This window comes from Hemiscyllium ocellatum, chromosome 8 (assembly GCF_020745735.1).
Source record: "Hemiscyllium ocellatum isolate sHemOce1 chromosome 8, sHemOce1.pat.X.cur, whole genome shotgun sequence".
Classification (NCBI taxonomy): Eukaryota; Metazoa; Chordata; class Chondrichthyes; order Orectolobiformes; family Hemiscylliidae; genus Hemiscyllium; species Hemiscyllium ocellatum.
This window is the reverse complement of record NC_083408.1, coordinates 112657105-112681290: the sequence shown is the minus strand read 5'-3', so window position 1 is coordinate 112681290 and position 24186 is coordinate 112657105. Positions and strand designations below refer to the sequence as shown.

At 38.9% G+C, this 24186-nt stretch overlaps 1 protein-coding gene across 4 annotated transcripts in view; it reads left to right on the top strand.

Annotated features, from left to right (window-relative positions):
• The window catches only part of dicer1 (dicer 1, ribonuclease type III), a 179553-nt gene that overhangs the window by 89779 nt on the left and 65588 nt on the right, over positions 1-24186 (top strand). For all 4 annotated transcript variants that reach the window (XM_060829478.1, XM_060829479.1, XM_060829480.1 and 1 more), the window contains exons 8-19: positions 303-463; positions 4371-4542; positions 5378-5850; positions 7239-7371; positions 9404-9646; positions 12595-12749; positions 16418-16550; positions 17387-17462; positions 17551-17690; positions 19000-19179; positions 20833-21046; positions 21848-22001. In XM_060829478.1, the coding sequence (XP_060685461.1) occupies positions 303-463; positions 4371-4542; positions 5378-5850; positions 7239-7371; positions 9404-9646; positions 12595-12749; positions 16418-16550; positions 17387-17462; positions 17551-17690; positions 19000-19179; positions 20833-21046; positions 21848-22001 (2234 nt within the window). The remainder of the gene's footprint in view (positions 1-302; positions 464-4370; positions 4543-5377; positions 5851-7238; positions 7372-9403; positions 9647-12594; positions 12750-16417; positions 16551-17386; positions 17463-17550; positions 17691-18999; positions 19180-20832; positions 21047-21847; positions 22002-24186) is intronic.

Here is a 24186-nt window from a genome sequence, read left to right as displayed (position 1 = left end):
AAAAATGCTCAGCAGGTCTGGCAACATCTGTAGAGGGAAATCCGTTAACATTTTGGGTCATCTTTTCCTTTGTGTTTTTATCTGTCTTTTCTTTCTTTGTCTTTTATCTTTTTTTCATGCTTTCCTTTTTTTTCCACTGAAGCAACTCCACAGCTTTTAACTTCACATCTGGCGATTCTTTTGTGATTTAAGTTTGAATTATTAAAAATAAATCACAAATCCAACAGTTTGGAAAGGGAAATCTCTAACTTTGAATTCTTTCCATGACTCATTTTAATGTTGTTTCTTTTTTGTTAAATCAGATGTGTGAGGAGAATCCTTCATGCCCTCGGATCTTGGGACTGACTGCCTCCATTTTAAATGGTAAATGTGACCCTTCTGAGCTAGAGGAGAAAATTTTGAAGCTGGAAAAGATTCTCCGGAGCAGTGCAGAGACTGCCACTGACCTGGTAGTGTTGGACAAGTGAGTTGTAGACACAGTCTAGTTTCTTATTCTTCATTGTATGCTAATATCGAGAAGGTACATTGTTTTTAAAGGTTAGTATTGTGAAGATTAGTGCTTTCATCTTTCCCTTTAAGGCTGATTTATGTTTTGATCTTGAACTTGAACTTGATTGTGTCTACCTGCTGCAAATATTATCAGGTGGTCACAACCCTTTTGCTGGTATGATTATGCAAACTAGCCATGGCGGAGCAATATTGCTGTGAAAACCCAAAAGGATGATGGATATGGAAAGTAGAAAATTCACATTAGTTCTCCAGAATCAGATTCTTAAAAAAAAGTATTTCTGGCATAGAGTAATGTGGGCTTTGACTGCTGTGTAGGGCACAAACAGTGCAAATTGATTGAATTTGTTTCATGTCTGTAGTTAACCAGTCATGGACCAACTTCCCTAGTTGCCATTTTTGCAGACTGGTGTGGCAGTTCACTTCAGAGGACAGTGAATGAAACATAATGTGACACAAACTTTACATGCAGGCCAGATGGTACAAATGGGAAGTCAGTGTCACTGTAAAACACATTTTGAGGGGAGTGTGCAACAGGTCAGCATCACCTTGAGGCACAGATTGCTAGAGCAAACTGATGGGAGATGGAAACTGGTGCAGAAAGCCCCTTAGCCCTGTTCCTACCTTTCAGATCCAAAATGAGACAATAAATAAAATCAGGGCAGTGATAGGTAGGTATTTCTTCCATGTCCTTTTTAATTGGCTAAGTGTTTTAAATTAGAGGTATTATTATTGCTGAAGAATGCAGTTTAGAAATTGACTTTTAAGCTAAAAAGCCTCCAAACTTATTTAACAAATAGGACAGAATAGAGGTGTTGGGAAGGCAATTTGTTACAGCTGTGGTATTTGGGAACTGGAGGATGCTGTTGCAATCCACAGTGAATATATCCACACAGCAAGTATTCAAGCAACTTAGGGTCAGCGGTGTAGACACTGCAAAACATCAGGAAGGGAGAGAGTTAGTCATAGTTATACAGTATGGAAACAAACCCTTCAGTTACTTGAAATTACATCAAATTTCATCTGTGGTTGAGGATAGGAGGCATGTGACTGTGAGTAAGGCAGATCTAGCTACCCAGGATGTAGCTTTGAAGGAACATCAACCAGGGCCTTCGACCAGTAGGTACGAACCCCGAAAGAGATTCTTGCTGCCACTGAGGGTGAGGGCATCAACTGCAGGAACAATGTGCAAACTGACCAAAGCACAGTAGTTCAGAGCATCATTGAAGTAGATGGGAAAAAGAGCAATATGATAGCAATTAGCGGTAGCATATTTAGGGTAATAGATACTGTTCTCTGCAGTAAAGACGAAGAGTCCCCAAGGTTCTGTTGCCTACCAGGTGCTAATGTTCAGGATATCACTTTTGGGCTTAGAGTTGAAAGGGAATGATCCAGTTGTTGCAGTCCACATAGGTACCAACAACCTGGGTAGACTAAGAAAGAGGTTCTCCTGAGGGGTTACAAACAACTCGGAAAATTATAAAGCAAGTAGTAGAACTAGGGATGTAGACACCATTTTAAACTAAATGGCGGAGGGAGGTTCAATTCTAGGGAAGTTCTAAAAATAAAAAAAGAAAGAAATGATAGCCAATGTACAGAGGAATGTAGAGGCAAACGATAATCAAAGTGACAGGGAGGAGCAGAAGATACCAGAAGAGTGCAGCAAAAATTGGAATTAGAGTAAATAGATCATGGTGAAAGTTGAAAGCTCTTTAGTTGAATGCACTTGTATCAAAATCGATGAGTTAATGGCATAAATAGAAATAGATGACCATAATTTCATAGTTGTTACAGAGACATGGCTGCCAGGTGACAAAAGGGAGGGAGTCGATATTTAAAGGGGTTCGACATTCTGGCCAATAGACGAAAAGTAAAAGATGATGAAATAGCTTTGTTGATAAAGGACAGTACCTGTGTGGCAGAGAGTAGGTGTATTAGTAGTGATTTTAGATCTTGATATGGAATCAGTTTGGGCAGAAAGAAGGAATACCAAAGGAAAGAGCTCATGGGAGCAATAGTTTGAGCCCCCAAAGAGGTGACTCACTGTAGAACAAAGTATAAATTAGGAAATGATTGTGTAAACAAGGCAGTGCAATTGCCATGAGTCCTATTGACTGGACTGGATGGCATGGTGGCTCAGTGATGAGCACTGCTGCCTCTCAGTGCCAGAGGCCTGATTCCAACCTCTGGCAAATGTCTGTGTGGAGTTTGCACATTCTCCTTGTATCTGCATGGGTTTCCTACAGGTGCAGCGGTTTCACCCTACAATCCAAAGATGTGCAGTTTAGGTGAATTGGCCATGCCAAATTTCCCGTAGTGTTCAGGAATGTGTAGGTTAGGTGCATTAGTCATGGGTAAATATAGGCTAATAGGGTAGGGATATGTCTCTGGGTGGGTTACTGTTAGAAGGATGGGTGTGGAATTGTTGGGCTGAAGGGCTTGTTCCCACACTGTAGGGATTCCATGATCCTATGAAATCAAATGGGGTGATGGTAACATGATGAATTTGTACAGTGCATCAGAGATTGTTTCTTAGAGCAGTACTACTTGCGCAACCTACCTGGCAGAAGTTATTTTAGATCCAGTATAGTATGTAATAAGAGTTAATCAGATCTGTTACTTGGACATCCTGTAGGATATAGTGTTCACAACGTGATAGAATTTTAAATTTCGTTTGAGAGAGAGCAAACCAGTGCCCTTGACTTAAATAAGAGGGAATTATGTAGTTGAAGGTTGTCCACAACTGACTGGGAAAATAAGGGGATGGTCAATAGATGATCAGTGGCACACATTTAAGCAGATATTTCATGTTACTTAAATTATTCTGGTCAGAAAGAAAGACTTGATGAAAAGGCTGAACCACTATGGTTAACAGAGACAGTCAATGAAAGAATCCAGTCCAATCCTCTAAGGCATACAAAGCAATAAAAACTGTAATAGTAGGCCAGAGGAGTACGGATTTTGTGTTATGAACTAGCAACAGATCTCTTAGACTGTTTACCAAAAGGGGGAAAATGATTATCAAAGTAAATAGACAAAAATATAAATATAAAACTCGAACTAGAGCTTAATCAAAAGATATAGTAGCTAAAACAAGTGTGGTGTCCTTGAGGAATGCGACAGGGAATTAATAATGGGGTTGGAAATGGCAGATAATGTTACCAAATGTTGGTATTGGTTTTCAGAGTAGAGCAGCTAAACAGATTTAACCTTTTATTCATTAGAGGTTTTAAAAATGGGAATGTGCTTGTTGAAATATTGAAGATTTTGAGGGGTCTTTAGGTTTGTTGTTGAAATGGTTTTTCTAGTATACACATTTCAAACCAGTGGACAAACTAGGGAGTGGAACAGTTTCTTCTCTCGGAGGACAGTGTCTGGAATTCACTACCCCCAAAGAGTTGTGGGCGCTACATCATTGAAAGCACGTAAAGGTGTAGTAAATAGATTTTGAAACTTAAAGGAGTTGAAGCCTATGATGAGCTGGCATGTGATCTGACAGCATGATAGGGCAGCTTAAAGGGCTGAATAGCTAACTTCTGTTTTTACCACTAGTGTTTGTGTGTTCCCTGAAAGGCATTCGTAAACGATTTGGTTTCTATAATCTGGCAGGACCATGGTCACACATGTTGGTACCAGCCATCAAATTAGCATGGTTGTTGGATCAGATTTAGAATTTACATTTTGAGGGATTTGAATTTTGTTCTGTCAATGTCGTATCCATTTTATTATACCTGCAATGAAATGGAGTTGTTAATTTGCTTATTAAAAATTAACAAAGTTTTATTATGAAGATGGAGGAAAGGAGCAGAATAAGTATTGCTGATTGATATGCTTCATTTATTGTTGTCATCTTTCATCGTTAGGTATTCTTCTCAGCCTCATGAAGTTGTGCTTGACTGTGGACCATATGAGGATAAAAGTGGACTATATGAAAAGCTTTTAAAGGAGTTGGATGAAGCACTTAATTTTATTAATGATTTCAATAACATATCTGCACATTGGGATGATAGAGGTCCAACGTCAGTCCCTAAGCAGGTAAATGTTGAACTGTTTAACTTACACCTTTGTAATACAACTCGGGTTTTTGTTTATAAAGATTCAACTTAATTTATTCTTTTGGACACTGATACTGACGGTATTACTCCCAGATTCCAGTGAAATATCTGTTTGAAATTTTTAAGGTTACTGAGGTCTTGGTTGTTTGCAAAGATGTTTGAAAACGAAGATCTACCATATCATACATCATAAATTTTGCCTTCATTCCTGATTAAGCGTTTTTACCCGAAACGTAGATTCTCCTCCTCGGATGCTGCCTGACTTGCTGTGCTTTTCCATCCCCACACTCTTGACCGTAATCTCCAGCATCTGCAGACCTCACTTTCACCTATATATTTTGCCTGTGATTCAAGATGCATCAATTTATATAATGTTGATGAAAGGGATTCCTGACGGAAAAACTCAAATTCCAAATCGTAGAGATATACAGCATGGAAACACACCCTCTGGTCCAACTTCTTGCCAACAGATATCCTAAACTAATCTAGTCCCATTTACCAGCACTTGGCCTATTTCACTGTCCTAAAATAGTATTGAGTTAGATGTTAACCTTCTATCTCCATATGCTTTGAATTATGGAGTTGATGATGATACCTTGGTAGAATTTTTCAAAAGCAGAAACATTTAGTTTTGAGATGGTGAGCCATCCAGGTCTTTGGTGATTCCCCTTCACTACTTACTTCAAAATTCAATTTTCAATGTTTTAAGCAATCATATTTCTGCATAGTGTTTTTATTTCTTCAATGATGTTTTCTATTTGTAAAAAAAATCAGCTTCCACAATAAATCCTTATCTGTATGTTTGATTACTGTAGGTACTGGTAGACTGCCGTGCAGTATTAACCGTTCTGGGGCCTTGGTGTGCAGATAAAGTAGCTGGGATGATGGTAAGAGAGCTGCAGAAATATATAAAACATGAGCAGGAGGAGTTGAACAGGAAGTTCCTTTTGTTTACAGACACTCTTCTTAGGAAAATTCATGCACTCTGTGAAGAGCACTTCTCACCCGCTGCACTCGATCTGAAATACGTGACCCCAAAAGTCAGTAAATTGCTGGAAATCCTGCATGAGTACAAACCTTTTGAGCGACAGCAGTTTGAAAGTGTTGAATGGTACAACAACCGAAACCAGGACAATTACGTATCATGGAGTGATTCTGAAGATGAGGATGAGGATGAAGAAATAGAAGAAAAGGAGAAGACTGACACTAACTTCCCATCCCCTTTCACCAATATATTATGTGGGATTATTTTTGTTGAGAGGCGTTATACAGCAGTTGTCTTAAACAGGTAAGGGATAATAGTGCGTGGCTAAGACATTGCTGAAAATTTTGCATGCAATTTTGTGCTATTTAAAAAAAGAGAACTGATAATTCGATGCTGAATTTGAAGAATAAGCTAAGAGTGGGTCTCTTTATGAAGAAAGTTTGCGAATGTCGCTGTGAAGACTCTGCGTCAAATACCACAGTGTCAGCTGGTGAAATTTAAATTAAAAGAAGATTGAATATAAAGCTGGACTAACTGATGGTGGCTAGGTCAGCTATCAGTGATTGTTGTAAAAACCCATCTTTTTCACTACTCCCCTTTGAGAATGAAACTTCCTTACTTTTTTGGTTCAACCTTTGGCTCCAGGCCACAATAATGTAGTTGACTTTTAACTACCATTTGATATGGTTTAGCAAGCCACTCAGTTCAAGGGATGGGTAACAAATACAATCTTATCAGAGATGCCCATGTCCTATACATTTTTTTTTTAAATTGCAGAAGATTTTATATCCAGATTTCACAAAATACACAAAAGAAAATTCAGCCCAAGTAAATTTGTCTGTCCAGAAAGCTTTCCTCAAGACTGCATTGTAATTCAAACAGTTAATAGATTTAGCATTTTAACCTCTGCTATTCTAATTAGAAGTTTGTTCTTTACATTGATCATTTTCTTGTTGTATTTCCTGGCAACAATCTAAATATATCGGTTACTTTCTTGAACCGATGTCCCTTTGTCCTACCCTTGCAATTAAATGTAAAGTTATTATTTGAACAACTTGTTTGATTTCTGTAGAGTTTTGTAGGTCTTTCCAAAATCACCACTTCGATATGACCTGTCTAGGTTAAACAGCAAGCTTCTCCAAACTTTCACTTGTGTATCAAGACCAGAGTTAGAACTCTTATACAAAGTTTGCTCCGATCAAACTATAAGACAGCTTGATCACAACTCTGTCTGATTTGTTCAATATGCTTTCTATTGGATTTATTAATTGTTGCAATGCTGAACATCTTGAACAGCTCTAAGAATCCTAGGCTACTTGCAATTTCATCCTTAATACGTTTATCACCGTGTGTGCAGTTAACAAGAATGTTAACTGCAAGAGGATAGAGATTTAGAATTTTGCCAGCTCCCTGGCTTTAACATCACTTGGAAATTGAAAATAACCTGTTTCACCCCAGACCATATCTTGGGAGTAGAAAATATTTCTGGCCATTTTACTGAAAATTATGAATGGGGAGCTATTTTCACAGGTAGATGAGGTAGGCAGGTGACGATTACTGACTTGACATTAAAATCATTCTCTGCTAAAGGTTTGGCTTTGCCCTGGCTATTTTTCCCCCCTTGTTTTCCATTGTTGTCCTGTTTTTGGCCCTGCGTGTTTCATGGAGTTAACCTGATTATCTTACCTCAGGTTAATAAAAGAAGCAGGCAAGCAGGATCCAGAGTTGTCTTATGTCAGCAGTAATTTCATAACTGGTCATGGCATTGGAAAGAACCAGCCTCGTAATAAACAGATGGAAGTGGAGTTCAGGAAACAAGAGGAGGTAAAGGCATCTCATCTCTTTTCCGCAAAGAAACAATCTAATATTGAAGGCTGTATTGGCTTCCCACTTGGTCATTCTCTTAGTTAAAGCTGTACATTTAAAATCTTTACTCTTATTTCTGAACAAATTATGTAAGAATGTTGAGTAGTAGTTTCCTTGGAAGCTCTATGGGTAATCCCAGAAGATAAATAACTGAAACATATACACAATCCTTTATCCGAAACGCTCAGGACCAGCTGGTTTGCAGAATTCAAAAATTTCCGAATAAGTGTCGGTTCAACTGTGAAATTTTAAAAACCTTAGCAAACAGCAGACTCTCAGTGAGTACTACCGGCCCTGAGACAGAATTGAGGCCTGGCTGCGCTCTTTTCCCCCCCCCCCCCCCCCCCCCCCCCCCCCCCCCCCCAGCCCCCACATTGCATCTGAGTGACATGCATTGAGTGGGTGTGGAGTTGGGTTAACTGTTTCCATACCAAACAACCTTGTTAATCTGATTTAAAAACTTTCGGAAAAAACTTTTGGATTTTGGAGTCTAGTGCTTTACCCTTTGCCTGAGACATGAAGACTTTATTAACTTTCTGGGTTACTTGCTGCTTGAGTTGTGAAAGCATGTGGCAATACAAGGAGTTGTCTTTTTTTCCTTTTAAGCTCATTGTGGCTGATGGAAGTATTTTAAGTTTGTAGATATTATCTATCTCTGTATTTTGATCATAGTATTAAAGTACTGATGTTTATAGGTATGTTAGTGGCAAGGTGAGGTGGGATTAGCATGACTCCTCTAGAATGGCCCGGTAGTACAGCATGGCTTGTCGCTTCGTTTTAAATCAGGGTTATGGAAGTTTACTTTTAAAATAAGTGGACATCTTCATTGTATCCTGCCTCAAGTTGAAATTTACACTTATACTGGAGTGTTGTGTTCAAATCTGAACACCACTGTTCAGGAAAAATATAAAAATCTTGGAGTGGTTACCATAAGACCATAAGACATAGGAGTGGAAGTAAGGTCATTCGGCCCATCGAGTCCACTCCGCCATTCAATCATGGTTGCAGAGCAATTTGATTCGATAGGTCCCAGGAATGATTTCATGTATAAAGGAGCTAGGAAAGCACTCCTTATTTTTGGAAGCAGAGAAGCTAAAAAAAGTTATGGAGACTTAAAACCTTTCATAATTTTGAATAGAGAAAGGAAAGGAAAACCATTGCGATAGTTATTTAGCAGAAGACACAGACTTATGGTGATTGGCTAGGCTAGCATTTATCATCAATTTCTAATTTGTAACCAATATAAAAAGCTCACATTTTCCAATGGCATTCAAGTAGACGCCACTTGCCACTTTTCAGTAGCATCATGCTCTACTCAGATTACTCAACTAGATTCTCTCCCCACAAAGGAAAGAGTGAGGACTGCAGATGCTGGAGATCTAAAAGTGTGGCACTGGAAAAGCCCAGCCGGTCAGGCAACATCCGAGGAGCAGATGAGTCGACGCTTCGAGCATAAGCTCTTCGTCATTCCTGACCTTTGACTCTCCTGCTCCTCAGATGCTGCCTGACCAGCTGTGCTTTTCCAACACCCCATACTCTCCCACAAATGCTTGTTTAATTTCCTGATTTTCGACAGTTGGGCATAAGGGATCAGGCAGGTAATACAATACTGTTGCCAGTGCAAAAGACATGAATGTTTGCTGAAAGTGATAAAATTTCAAGATGTCAACAACCATGCCAGCATTTTAATGTTATACTTACCATATAGATGAACCATCATTTATTGATGGGATTTTTCGAGCTTCAAATGTCAATTATATACCAACATCTACAGTATGAAAAACAACTTGATGATTCACATTGTCATTTTCTCTTTCTCGCTTTTTAGGCTGGTTTATTTTGAAGCCTGTATTTTGAAGTAGAGAAAAATTAAAGTAGATGGTGAATCATAAGTGCAAAATTATCTTCTACCACAATGTGTTACCTAGTCATTGAGCTTCTGGGACTGCATTAACGTTAATGTTGTTTTCTTCCCTAAAATTTGTTGTAGGTGCTCAGAAAATTCCGTGCGCATGAGACCAACTTGCTCATTGCAACCAGTGTTGTTGAAGAAGGAGTTGATATTCCAAAATGCAATCTGGTGGTTCGATTTGATTTGCCAACAGAATATCGTTCTTACGTACAATCGAAAGGAAGAGCACGAGCACCCATCTCAAACTACATCATGCTTTCAGATTCTGACAAAATTGAAGATTTCAAAGAAGACCTCAAAACCTATAAGGCAATTGAAAAGGTGTCTACTGGCTTTTGTTAGATAAACAAAATTTATGGATTCACTTGAAATAAAGTGATATAAACTGGACTAGGATGCTCAGGGCATCAATTCTGCCTTGCCATTCTAGATCATGGCTGATCATTTCCACAGTGTTGAAAAATGACACTATCTCCATATCCTTGAATCAGATTTGTTTCTAGAAACTGTAAAACCTTTTTGATTTGAACCTGCTTGATTTTTGAGTCCACAGCCTTCTGCAGTCAAGAATTTTAAAGATTCACCACCCTCTGAAGAAATTTGAATTTATTTCCATCTTAAGTGGCCTGTCCCTATCCTGAATTAATCGCCCTGGTCCTAGATAACCAGGGGGAACATCCAATCTATATCCACTCTGTCATGCTGTGAAAAATTTTTAAGCTTCATTGGCATTACATCTCATTCTTCAAAACTGTAGTAAATACAGATTCAAGTTGCTCAGTCACTCCTTGTTAAACAATTTGCCATCCAAGGGATTAATCTGTTGAACGTCCATTGTATATCCTTCCCTAGACAGGGAGACTAACACGCTGTATATTACTCCAGATGAGGTCTTCCCCCCCCCCCCCCCCCCCCCCCCCCCACTCAGCCCCATTCTTCACTTGAGAATGCAATGTTTAAAACTAAGGGCCATCACAAGGCCCTCTACAACTGCTCAAAGACATCTTCTGTACTCCAGTTGTTTCAATACATGACATTTGCCTTTCTATTTGTTTGTAGCACCTGCATGGACAAGGGCACCAATTTCCTTTCAGACATCCACACTTCCCAACCTTCCTTCATTTAAGAAACATTCACTTTTTTTATCCAAAGAAAGTGAATAACTTAATTTTATTATTCCCCCTCAGCATGTTCTAGTCCATTCATGTAGTTGTCCAAGTCCATATCTCTTTGCACCCTGCACACCGCTTGCATTCCCACCCAATTTGGTGTCATCAGCAAATTTGAAAATAGTACAATTGGAGAGACACACCTGAATAGCCCAGGTTGAAATATATAGCATTTTACTATATACAAATCATTTTACAAGGATAAAACAGTGATGTGTTTTGTCCTGAGCTTCAAATATGTTTTGCCTATATCCAGAGGAATCATTGGGTTCCAAACTATAACTAACTCTGTTTTTGTCAGCAAGTGCTGCTAAACCTGCTGAGTTCATCTGGCACTTCAGCAGCTTACGTGGTAATATTTTCTGATGCTAGTACTGATTACTCAAATTCTACCTGCATGATAGAATTTAAACTCAAGGTTTCTGAATTTCAAGACCAGAATGCTACTGATACCCATAGTAATTGTTCTTTTATTTATCACCATAGTTAGTCAATATCCTCCTGTGTACGTTTTTCCAACAGGGGCCATTATGTAGCAATTGCAAATGGTGCGTTGGTTGAATTGCCATATGGTTGTCACCATCGCCCATCCCAGGAAGACTTAGGAACTTAAAGATCAAATATGCACCAACCACCAAATCAAGCTCACTGAGAATCTTCACAACCACTCAAAATAGAACTTTGATCTAGCTTTTACTAGTAGAATTAAAGAGAGGTCCTCTAGATGAAAGAACTACAGTATAAGGTGATTGTAACAAAATATGACATTTGTTTCAGTTCCAGAGGAATGAATCTTTTAATACTTCTTCTTGGGGTATGTTTTTGATTCTAATACACCTTCAAAGGTACATGTGTTAATCAGTCTATGTCACAAGTTAGTTTTAGTTAATATTTCACTATCCTCTCAATTTGAAATAAATACCTGAGTTGCTCATATTAAAAATCAGCCTGAATCATAGTCATAGAGATCTACAGGGTAGAGTAAAGGCTCTTTAGGCCATTACTGTCTACACCAATCCCACTTTCTGGCACTTAACCATAGTTTTGTATGCCTTGACCTCAAAAGTGTGCATCTAAATACTACTAAAATGTTGAAGGTTTCCCTACATCCCTTCTAAACCTTCTGCCCCTTAACCTTAAATCCATTCCCCTGTCACTGATCCCTCCATCAAGGGAAAGGGTTTCTTTCCATCAACCTCGTCTGTGTAGTTCATAATGGTATACATCTCAATCATGTTCCACATCCATCTGCTCTGCTCCAAGAGAAACAACCTCAGTCTGTCCAATCTCTTTTCGTAACTGAAGCTGTCGTGGTTCTGTTCGCCGAGCTGGAAGTTTTTGTTGCAAACTGTAACTGAAGCTCTCCAGTCATGCAACAATATGGCAAATCTCCCATGCATCCTCTGCAGTGTTATCGCACCCTTCCTGTAATGTGGATTCTAGAACCGTGCAAAACTGTGACCTAACCTGTTTTATACAGTTCCAGCACTACCTCCATGCTTTTAAATACTGTATACCTCTGCTGATAAAGGCAAGTGTCCCATCTACCAACTTAACCACTTTATCTACCTGTCCCACAACCTTAAGGAAACAGTGGACATGCACCAAGGTTCCTCTAGTTTCAGTGCTTACAAAATTCCACCGTTGTTCATATATTCTGTTGCCTTGTTTGGCTTCTCTAAGTGCATCAGTTCACACTTATTAATGTAGCATTGTCCTCCATTAGGTGATCTCAGCTAAGCTGGTTGTTGGGTTGGTACAAATCAATCTGGTGTTTTAAGCTGTCGATATTTAAAATAGCATGATTCATGTTTCTGTTCACCACCCACTGACCTCTGACAGGTTTATACACATAAATGTTGGGTGAAGACTGAATTGCGCTCTCAATATGTATGTAGCTCAAATAGCCTGCTGATACTATTAAGGTTTCTATTGAAGAATGTCTAAAGACCTAAGCAACAATCTCTGCTCAATAATTGCAGGAGAGGGTGCAGAATTAACCTGGAGTTGATTATGACTGAAGATACTGTAATTGTAAAACATTGTTTTGTAGCTATATTTTCTGGAAGGTTCATATATTTACATTGGTATCTTACTAAGATTCTGCGAAACAAGTGCTCAAAGTCTGTGGATTCTGCTGATTTGGAGGTAGAACCTGTCACCGATGATGATGATGTGCTTCCCCCGTATGTATTGAGGCCGGAAGAAGGGAGTCCGCGAGTAACTATCAACACTGCCATTGGACATGTGAACAGGTAGATCCTGACCATTGATACAACACGTTGGCGGAATCACTAATCTTAAGCTTTTAAGCATCTGTTAAAGTTAGAACTTATTGTTGTTTTATACTGTGTTGCTGTCTAAAACAAATAAGATAGCTAGAAATCTCGATGTAAGTTTGCTCACTGAGCTGGAAGGTTCGGCTTCAGACATTTTGTCACCATAGTAGGTAATATCATCCATGAGCCTCTGGATGAAGCACTAGTGTCATTTACTGTTCTTTTTCTTGGGGGAGAAATGGGATCCACATCAATATCATTTACAAAATACCTTGCAGAAACTGTAACAAACACTACGCTGGACAAACAGGCAGAAAACTAGCCACAAAAAGGCACGACCCACTCTTACTAGTATCTTTATGTACAGATAAGGAAGGACACCAATTCGACTAGGAGAAACCAAACAGACATGCACAAGAATACCTAGAAGCATGGCATTCCAACCTGAACTCTCATCAACAAACACCTTGACTTGGATCCCATTTACAACCCCCTGAGAAAAAGAACAGGAAATGGTGTCACCAATCCAAGGAAACCCAAACACACAAATAGAAAGTGGGCCATACCACCAGTGCTTCATCCGGAGGCTCGTTGATAATGTTATCTAATATGGTGACGAAACATCTGAAACTGAACCTTCCAGCTCAATGAGCAAACTTGTATCCAAAGCCTCAATCTGAGCTACAATCTTCTCAAAACTTGCAAATAGCTGGAAATAAAAATAAAATTGGTGGTGAGTAGTGCGGGGTTTGTGCTTGTTCCCTCACTTCTGCATCCCTACACCTTGAATCCGATGCTGATAGGAGTTGCCTGTATTATTCTTGGAGCAAAGAAGCATGAGAGCAAATTTAATGGAGGTGTTTAAAAACTAACGTGTTGCATTGGACAGAGAAACCTGTGCTGACAGGTTGGCCCTGAGCCAGCAAAACAAAAGATCATTTGCAAAAGTTTTTTTCAATGCAGTGCATTATGAATTAAAGTAGTGTTTAAAAGGGTGATGGAAGTCAGGTCACCAATACCTTTCAAAAGGACTAATTGCATGGCTATGATTTAGCTAATACTCTTTAAAATAACTAATGTTGGTATGATGGGCTGAATAGTCTCCTTCCACGCTACATCCTTTTGTTTACAAACTATATCTCTATTGCGGAGATTAAAGTAGAAAAATTCAATTTATTTTTCAGTACTAAAAATAATGTTCACAAATGCAGTGTTTAGTTATAAGGGGATGACAGTGTACCATGGGCTAATTTTTCCAGTGGCGGCAGTGTCCTGTGTATTGTAAAATAATACCTTTTGAAACTAAACCTCAATAACTATGGTTGTCTTGTGTGAAATATACAAATCTCTGGGATAATAGCTTTGTAACTCTCAACACATACTGTTTTAATAGGTATGCATTATTTAAGAATAACAAAACGATTACTTTCTGACAATGCAAATTTGAACAACCTTTAGATGACTTCACTTGGTGTACTGGCTCATTTGAAATTTGGGATACTGTAGTTTTGCCTGGAAAACCACTTGTGATAGATTATGCATAAAAACATTGAGATCATTGTGATGAAGTGGTAGGGAAGGATCAGAGGTGTGTTGATAACATTTCTGGACTGGTTGATTGGAAAACTCCAAACAGTGGGCTGTTGTGGTGGTGCAGTAGTAGTGTCCATACTGAGCCAGGAAACTTGGATTCAAGTCTCACCTGTTCCAGAAGTATGTCATAAAGCTGAGCAAGCCAATTAGAAAATATATACTATGTGGGAAGATCAGAATACTCCATTATCTTGGGTGATATGTGTACACTAATTGTTTCTAGCTACTTGTACTCCATTTGCGGAGTTTCTGAACTTGAGCAACTGGGGTTAGTCATTCCACACTGGATAAGAGTTGAAGCTGAGATGGATGGCTATCTTGCACAGGAGAAAGAGGCAGGAATTACAAGGTGCTTCAGGTGAATGCTCTTTGCAAACAAAGTTGGAGGGCAGGGGGAACAGATATTAAGGTCCCATGGACTTTTAGGAGCTAAGGAGGAAGTTAAAACTTGAGGCTTTGAAGTTAGTAATCTCCCTTGATGCCATGCACTAGAAAACCCCACCACCTCAGTACCCCCTCCAGATCATGCATCACTATAGCACTGTTCCTCCTTTGTCACTGGCCAAAATTCTCATTCTTAGTGGTACCATGAGTGTTCCTGTGGTTCATGAAAGTCGCTCATCACTACCATTTGTAAGGCAGTTTGGGATGAGCAATGCATACAACCCTTGAAGTCCCATGAGTAAATTTTTAAAAAGGAAAGACTACATTACTGTGTATCTTGTGTAGCAAGACACTGATCTCAAAAGGAAATGGGATGCATGCTTGAGGGGGGGAGCAAACTTATTTTGTCAGGGTGCAGTAACTTTATAGCTATAAATATTTTGTGTAACATTCTATGCAAGACATTTACATGGGCATTAATGTCAATCTGTAATTTAGTACTACAGCAAATGTTTTACTCACTCGCACCGATGGGACTAGGAGTGTATCGGTTGATCAAAAGGGCCACATGCTCAGTGTAAAAATGCACACTAATACAAGCATAATGCAGAGGGTAATACACATCACTATTATAGTTTGTTAAAGCATGAGTAATAACTTAAAACTTAACTGCTGAGATCCTTCTCAGCCTCCACTAACTCCTCTGAGATCACAATAATCTTCTGGTATTTCAGGTATATAATCTTTGCCAGTTTGTCAGTAGTGCTTGTTTGTTAGATGCTGGTTAAAACAAAATTTGCTGTATTTTAATATCTGTTTTAAAGCACTCAATAAGTTGATGCACAAGTGGCATCGTACAATATATCTTAATCCTCTCTGTGAAGGAGAAGCTTCATTTAACTAATTTTAACAATTTTCTACTTTGCTCCATCTCCTATACTGGTGCCAGTTGAGTGCATTCAAGGTCCATGTGGTAGAACTTTGGATACCAAAGGAATTAAGAGATTTAGGTATAGTGTAGAAGATTGGATATGAGCTTATTGAATGATGAAACAGATTCAGAGTCAAAATTCTAGCAATACATGGTTGTGCAGAAAGTTTCCATTATGAATGTAAAATACTGCAGATGCTAGAAATCTGAAACGAACATGCAAAATGCTGGAGAAACTCAGCAGGTCGGATAGCATCATTGGAGAGAGAAATGAGTTAAAGTTTGAAGTCTGATAAGACATTGTAAGTTGTACTAAATTCCAAACATTAACTCAGCATCTGTGGAGAAAGCAACAATCAGACCTGCTGAGTTTCTCCAGCATTTTTGTTTTTTCAAGTTTCCATTATAAATGGAATTATTGAATTTTGCTTTTTGGGACAAATTACATTCTCACCTCATGTCCATTCAGGAACTTTGCCTAAGCATATTTTATGTAGAAATCCTGTAATCAGCAACAGCAGCCAACACTTCGCCATTTGCTCTGCCTTGGAGGCTGCTTCACTCAGTAACCTAAGATAATCTTGTTAAAAGGGTTGTAGTACTGAACTTAATTTTTGTTATTTCCTTTTGATTATTTCCAATTTGTGTAGGAAGATGATGATCCCGAGGATTAAATAGAATAAAAGTATCTTGTATAACATTCCTAATATACATGCAACTTGTGTTTTTCTGAAAGATACTGTGCCAGGTTACCGAGCGACCCATTCACACACTTGGCCCCAAAATGTAAAACGCAGGAACTCTCGGATTGTACTTTTCAGTCAACTCTCTACCTTCCAATTAATTCACCTCTTCGTGTCCCAGTAACTGTGAGTAAGCATTTCATTTTTGATATTAATATTTATATCTCTCTCCTACATATGTTCATGTTTTAAAGAATTCATTTTCTATCCATTTCTCAATGTGACTTGGATCAGATTGACAATCTAGGTATTTCTCAAACCTGGCTTAAGCTGGTTTTATAAAGAAGTAGCAGTCCTCAACCATCTCCTTTCTGAAAGGTGTACGGCTTTATTCTTGTGGTGTTGTAGAGAATAGGATATAATTTTGGGACTTGTTCATCACCTTCAGACATCACAAACACACAACCTCTTGACTCCACAGAAAATGCAGGAAATTCGTTAAGAAAAGACAAATTCCCATGTGTCTTTCCTCTTGAGATGTTGATCTGGTGTTTAGTTTCAGCATTTTGTTTACATTACAATGAGACCGCTTGCGTTTATTCTGCCTTTCACATCTGTGTAAGAAATGTTGCAAAATACCAGCGTCGTGAGAAAGTTTTAGACAATAGTGATATGTATTGAGGGACAAAGATTGTCTAGAACATCTGGCAGAATGACTCTACTTTTCAAATGTGTTATGCCCAATTAAGAAGGTATGCAAACCATTCGATTAGTATTTCACCCAAAGAATGATACCTGTGAAAGTGCAGCACCGCTCGAGTCTCTGGAATGGAACATGAACGCATGAACATCTGCTTCAGAGATGAGGAATACCACTGCTACTTAAATATTTGTATTCTTTTGACTCTTGCAATCCACAACACATTGATGAAATTGCACCCGTTAATTCAGATTCCCCAAGATAATGTATTACTTTAGGTCATAGCTACAAATCTGTTGAGGGTGTTTTTTTTTGTACCTAGGGTCCTCCAATGCCTTGTACGAGATTGGCTGAGAAAGCAGCAGCCCTTCTTTGTTGTGAAAGACTGCACAAAATCGGTAAGAGATGAACAAATGCATGTTCTTTAGTCTTCCATCCCCTTAAAAAATGTGGTATAACTAATAGGTTTCTTCTGTTTTGGTGCAGGTGAACTTGATGATCACTTAATGCCAGTTGGGAAAGAAACTGTGAAATATGAAGAAGAGCTTGATTTGCATGATGAGGAAGAAACCAGTATTCCTGGGAGGCCAGGTTCCACAAAACGGAGACAGTGCTACCCTAAAGCAGTAAGTACAGACAATCTGTCTACACTTGGAGTGCACATTTAAAAGCACACGCGTTTGAGCAGGCAATGTTGTCCTAAGGCTGTACTGCTCTTCAGCTTGTCATTGGAAGGCTGCCACAACATGGCGGGTGATTAATTTTCTAAAGAAATGATGGAGATGTTTAGCAATAGATGCCTCCACTTCTGCCAGATGGAATGCAAAATGCCACCTGAAGCCTGTGACATGTGAGAAGACCACCACCTGCAAGTTATCTTTCAAGCTCCGTACCACCTTCACTTGGAAGTTATCATCATCCCTCCAGCATTACTGGATTAAAAACTTGGAATTTCATCCCTAACGGCCTTGTTGGTGTACCTACATTAAATGGGCTGTAGCAGTTCAAGAAGCAAGCTCACCACCAACAGCAACTTGGGATAAGCAATAAATGCTGACCCAGTCAGGGAAGCCCACGTCCCCTGAATTTTGAGAGAAGAATGACCTACATTGAAGCTTAACTGGCATTGCCTTTATGCCGCGCAACCTCTCGGAAGTCCCGTGCACACTAATCAGCATACCGCCTCATTGGCACGTGGACCTGATGTCTGCACAGCAGAAAACAAAGATTAGGAAGGAGTATGACTCCACTGTTGCTGTTTTGGAACCACGCACCTGCGGGTGCTCTAGGAATCCGGATTCGGTGCTCATTATAAACTGGCTTTTTGATTTATAAAGATTTTCATTCTCCTGGCTTAGTGCTCCCACCGGAATAATGAGGAGCAGACTATTTTGTATATTGAACCTGGTCACCACTCATGTCCACTGTTTCTCTGATAACTAAAATATATATTGGAGGGTAGTAATAATGAAAGTTAGACTGTACGCATTATGATTTAACAAAATCAGTGCCCCTACATGACATAGATTGCAGGTCTTTGCATCCTGTGATGAATAAAGTTTCTTTAAGAATCCCTGCTGAAGGCTTAGTGGTCACACAAGGCACAACCTAAGGAATAAATTACAACTTTCTAAACATGGCTGCACAGTACCAGCTACCCTGCACAGTAACAGCAGGGTAGATGTTTAAATCAAATGTTAAATTTCCACATTTCATATTGGAGACTTAAAATGAAAATCAGTGTGTTCTGGAGCTACCTAATAACATTGAGGATACATTTACCTCTATCATCTCCTGTTAAGTGTCTACAAACTGTTATCTTTGTAGCAGAAATTAGAATAGTTATTACTATAAATTATGTATCTGTGTTATGTGTCTTTAAATATCTTGGTCTGTTCCTCCTCCCACCTCTCATACAACTATCTGTTTGCATAGATTCCTGAATGTCTGAGGAACAGTTACCCCAAAGCAAATCAACCTTGTTACTTGTATGTGATTGGCATGGTGTTAACCACTCCGCTTCCTGATGAGCTCAACTTCAGAAGAAGAAAATTGTATCCTCCAGAAGATACAACCCGATGTTTTGGAATTCTGACTGCCAAACCAATACCTCGGGTACCTGAATCATTTACTATTATCTAGCAGTTTGGTTGTGTTATAGGCAGATAGTAAATCATTTAGGTTTTCTTTGTCGATTATAATCCATTTTTCTCAGGTTAACTAACTACTCTGGCAAATGTTGGTCATGAAAATATGCAGATGTCATTTAGAAGCACAAAGGTTCTGATTATTAAGATCTGGTTTTTGTGGGTTACTCCTTCCTTTACTAACTCTCCATAATTATGTTGGTGTGATTAGAAATTCTGCAACATGGCAGCCTGATTTATTCTGTTTATTTTTATTGAATGCTGGATAATAGAGGTTCCCCTGTAATGATGTGATAATTCAAATTCGACGGCTGTAGATAGATTGAGAAGGACAAGAAGGGATATTATCTTTCGCATTGTCATATAGGACATTGTGATTTTGGTAAAAGATATTTCAATGCTGGTGCAGCAGTGGAAACTCAATTGGAAGGATTCTTACACGGAGTGACAGGCTCAGATTTGGGAAGCGATAGAAATTCAAGGACCTTAGGAGGAAAGAGAGATTGAAGGTGGGACAATAATTTGCAAGGACAGAGAGGTTAGGTATTAGACCAAGTACACTCTAAGGAAGGAGACAGAAGTCAAATTGAAACAGAACCCCAAAATGGAGGATGTTGGGAATTGGGAGTAAATACCCAAATTATCTGCTACAGCAAATGTATTATGTTTCAATCAGATCACAATGAAGCATTTCACAACAATTACTCCCAAATCAAACATATTATAAACTATCTACACTGGAACAGAATAAGCTAATTTGACTTTTTTAAAAGAACTTTATTGTATTTAATAAAAAGCACTAAATTTGTCTCGGAAACTACTTTTGCAATTAATTCTTTCTTCCAACAAGAAATGTGAGCAAACTTGCAGAACTGCCCTGCCTTGAAGCTGTGGAAACCAATGAAAAATCAAAATATCAAAGTTTTCATCCTTACTTTCAAATTCCTGCAGAGCTTTATCTCTAGCATGTAAGCTTTGGTGATCTCTATGCTCTTTCATTTTGTAAGCATCCCTTATTTTGTTTGTTTTAACATTCATGTCTTCATCTCTGAAGTTCCTTAACATCCCTTCTCCTTTAAGGCATGCCTTAAATGTCGACTGTCCCTAATTTGGCTAAGTGTCAAAGGTATTTCATAACACTGTTGTGAAGTGCCTCTTAATGTTTAACTAGGTAAAGATACTTGAAAGTTGCAATTGAGGTATCTACACTGCGTTCCTACCAGATTTGAAATACAACGTGGCACCCGTGATTTGTGCAGCTCAGTTCCAAATTTGGCAGTACTTCTCCATTGGAAAGTACATTTTCAAACGCAGAGAATGGTAAAGACGTGGAATGCCCTACCTGCTGATGTCGTCAACTCAGCCACATTAGGAAGGTTTAAACAATTCTTGGATAAGCACATGGGTGATTTTGGAATAGTGTAGGGGGGCAAGCTGAGACTAGTTCACAGGTCAAGGTGCAATGTCAAGGGCCGAAGGCTGCGCTGTATTTTTCTATGTTCTAAACAGGTTTATGAAGGAAAAAGACCCTGCAGTTTGAATATCTGTGTAAGCATCATGAGAGATGCATAAGTAATTCACACTAATCATGCAGGATATTATGGTTTTAACCCCTCGGCAGATTCCTCATTTTCCGGTATATACTCGCTCTGGTGAGGTTACCATATCTATTGAACTACGTAAATCAGACTTCACATTGAGTACAAAGCAGCTGGAGCTGATCACTAGGCTACATCAGTACATCTTCTCTCACATTCTTCGTCTGGAGAAACCTGCACTAGAATTCAAACCTACAGAAGCTGATGCAGCCTACTGTGTTCTACCTCTTGATAAAGGTAAACTGTTAGTAATATTTGTAGCTTATATAAGCATGAGTTTCTGGCATGTAGTGTAACACAGATAGACAGACTATGCGTGTGCTTCTGTCTTTCCATAGCTAGTTTTCATAGTACGCATTGCTGGCAGATCAGCAGAGGCTGTGGCTAGAGAGATACCATTCCACATCAAGTATGGATGAATGGGAAAGTCTCTACAAGCTGTGGTAGACATTTGACCTAACCTATATTATGGATACGTTTTCTGTGATTGAGTGAAAAGTGAAGCTGGAGTTTCTCAGACAGGGACAAGACTCCTTCACTGGTTTAATAGAGCTTAATGTTGGACCTGTGCAGATAAAACTCTTGTTGCATGGGAATATTTTTAAATAGGGTTTCAGTCGAATGTAATTCAGGGCTAGGAAGTTCTCATTCAACGTCTGAAACACTGGTCTGGGAATCATAAGGCACTGAATTAAATACCACACAAAGAAGGTGTTGCACAAGAGTTGATAGAGTGTAAGACAGTCATAAAGCTGGCCATGGCTGGAGCGCCATTGAACACCTTTCTGACAGGTGTAGATTGTCAAAAACACCAAAACTGGTGTGCCAGGGTCACTTTGCTCAGATGCAGGCTATACAAATATGTGGTCTGAAAGTATAACCCTAAATGCTCACTAAGTTGTGAGCACCAAAAAGTGTTAGACATGTTTTAGCACTAGGTTCTCTCTACTAGATTCCACCTTGTATTCATTAATATGTTAGTTGAACAGTCTTAATTATTGCTAAATAAACAAATTTGTAAAATATTTCCTTTCATAGTTGATGGTTCCAGCCACTTGGATATCGACTTCACCTTTATGGAAGATATAGAAAGGTCAGAAGCGCGCACGGGCATTCCCAACACACAATATACTAAAGAGAAACCCTTCATGTTTAATCTGGAAGACTACCAGGATGCAGTTATCATTCCAAGGTAGGAAAACTGTTCCTTTGCTTTAATCCATCATTATTTACTCCATGTACTTGTGCTTTCCTTAATTTGTACATTAACATTTTAACATAGTTGTTGGCAGGCAGATGACTTTTGTCACCCACAGTTGCACAAACCGATCAGCTATTTGTTGGTGGCAGAATCTGGTGCCGGCTTGTCTGCATTCAGTTTTTCCCACTAGGTGAACAAAGCAATAGTGTAAATGTCACTTTCAATGAGTTTCTGGTCACTTGCTTGTGACCAGCAATACAGCAATCCCTTCCACAATCATATTTTTCTCATTTCAGTCCACAATCAAAAATACAGAGATATGAAATGATTCATTTCCATGTTCCAACCCCGTCACTGCAAATTAATTCCCATATATCATTTGGTTGAAGGGAAAAAAATCTTGTGTATCTGCTAATTTGGCAGTAGATAAACAAGATTTTTTTTAATTCATTCACGGGACAAAGGCATCGATTGCTGTACCAGCATTTATTGCCCATCCCTAATTGCCCAGAGGGCAGGTAAGAGTCAACCACATTGCTGTAGGTCTGGAGTTACATGTAGGCTAGACCAGGGAAGGATCGTAGTTTCCTTCTGTATCTAGGTGGTTCTTCAAGCAATCGACACAGGTTTTGTGGCCATCGTAAGACTCCCAATCGCAGATTTTTATTGAATTCAAATTCCACTATCTGCCATGGCAGATGCATACCCAGGTACCCAGAACATTATCTGAGTTTCTGGATTAACAGTGTAGCGATAATACTGGGAGGCCGTCGGCACTCCATAGAGTACCTGCTGCCTGGTTGTTTTGATTTATGAAGGTGGTTTAACGACACACAGACTTTACAATCTTGCTTTTGTTAGTAAGTACATGTGAAGTGAATATTCTGAATGACTTCAGCACATCTTCCAAAAGCAGTACCATATTAATTTTGGCACAGACCTGTGGTGTCAGATTGTATTCCCAATGCCTAGGATGCTAGGTGATGGGGTTTTAATAACTAGGAGTTCCCCTACTAGTCAGTCAGTGTCCAATAACTTTCCAGTTTGAATGATGGGCTAGCTTATTAAAAGTCAGCAACATGGATATCTTCTTCCCATTAAGCAACAGTCGCTCATTTTGTTGACCTCACTACCTGCTACCACCTTTCTTCTGTGAAACTGAGTGTAATATGTTGAATTTGTTTCCGAATTTTTAAAATCTATTTGCATTTTTATTACTTCACCGTTGGTAATACTGCCTTCAGTTTCACGTATCCCACGCCCCCACGCTTGTATGCTTTGTGTGATGATATCATGGCTTTAAGATGTGTATTTTGTCCTTCTCTTTTTAGGAAGAGAGGTTTTAAGCCATAGGTGCCAAGCTATCTTGTCCAAGCTAATAAACAGCTTGAGATTTTGTTTTTTTCTTAAAATGTGGGACAATAGAAACAGGATGAATGTGTAGAGTCAGGCTCCCACAGAGCTAGCATTTTAGTTTAGCTTTCAAAACCCCAGTTGAGGGGTTTTGAAACTGGTTGTGAAAGCTGCTACATCTTCACCCTTCACTACAGCTACAAGTTTGGGTTCTCTCTGCTGCCAGAATCACACATGAGACAATCTGTTTTACTGAATTTGTCTTTGCCAAAGGTGTGTTTATGGGATGTTACTACATAAGAGCATTTACTGTTTAGTCGTTAAATAATCTGTTCTATTAAGTTTTCTAATAGAAAGTTGTACCAATTCTTCTGTCTTTTATATCTAAACTAGGATAAGGGTAATGTGTGTTTTGCTTAACCCTGAGTGGTGTAACCAGTCAAATTACATCTGGAACATAGCACTGTACTCTTGCTTTTAAATAAGATAAAAGTTAGGGTCTAGGCTATCTCCTTGATATATTTGAAAAGAATTTGGTCTCGTCCATAATAAATCTCTCTGATCCTTTAAGGTGGCCACTAAAACCTACCTTTTTGACCAGGCCTTTGGTCAGCTGTCACAATATCCCTCGTGTGTCTTGATCTCGTACTTGTTTTTATACCATTCCTGTGAAGCTCTTTGGGATATCTATCTGTCTCCAATATATGTTGGGATGTGAACTTAGTATTAAATCTCAAAGAAAATTCTTATTGGCATACAGGCAGAAACAACAATCACCTAATTTAGAATGTAAAGTCTTTGTTGAATGATAATGATTAATACT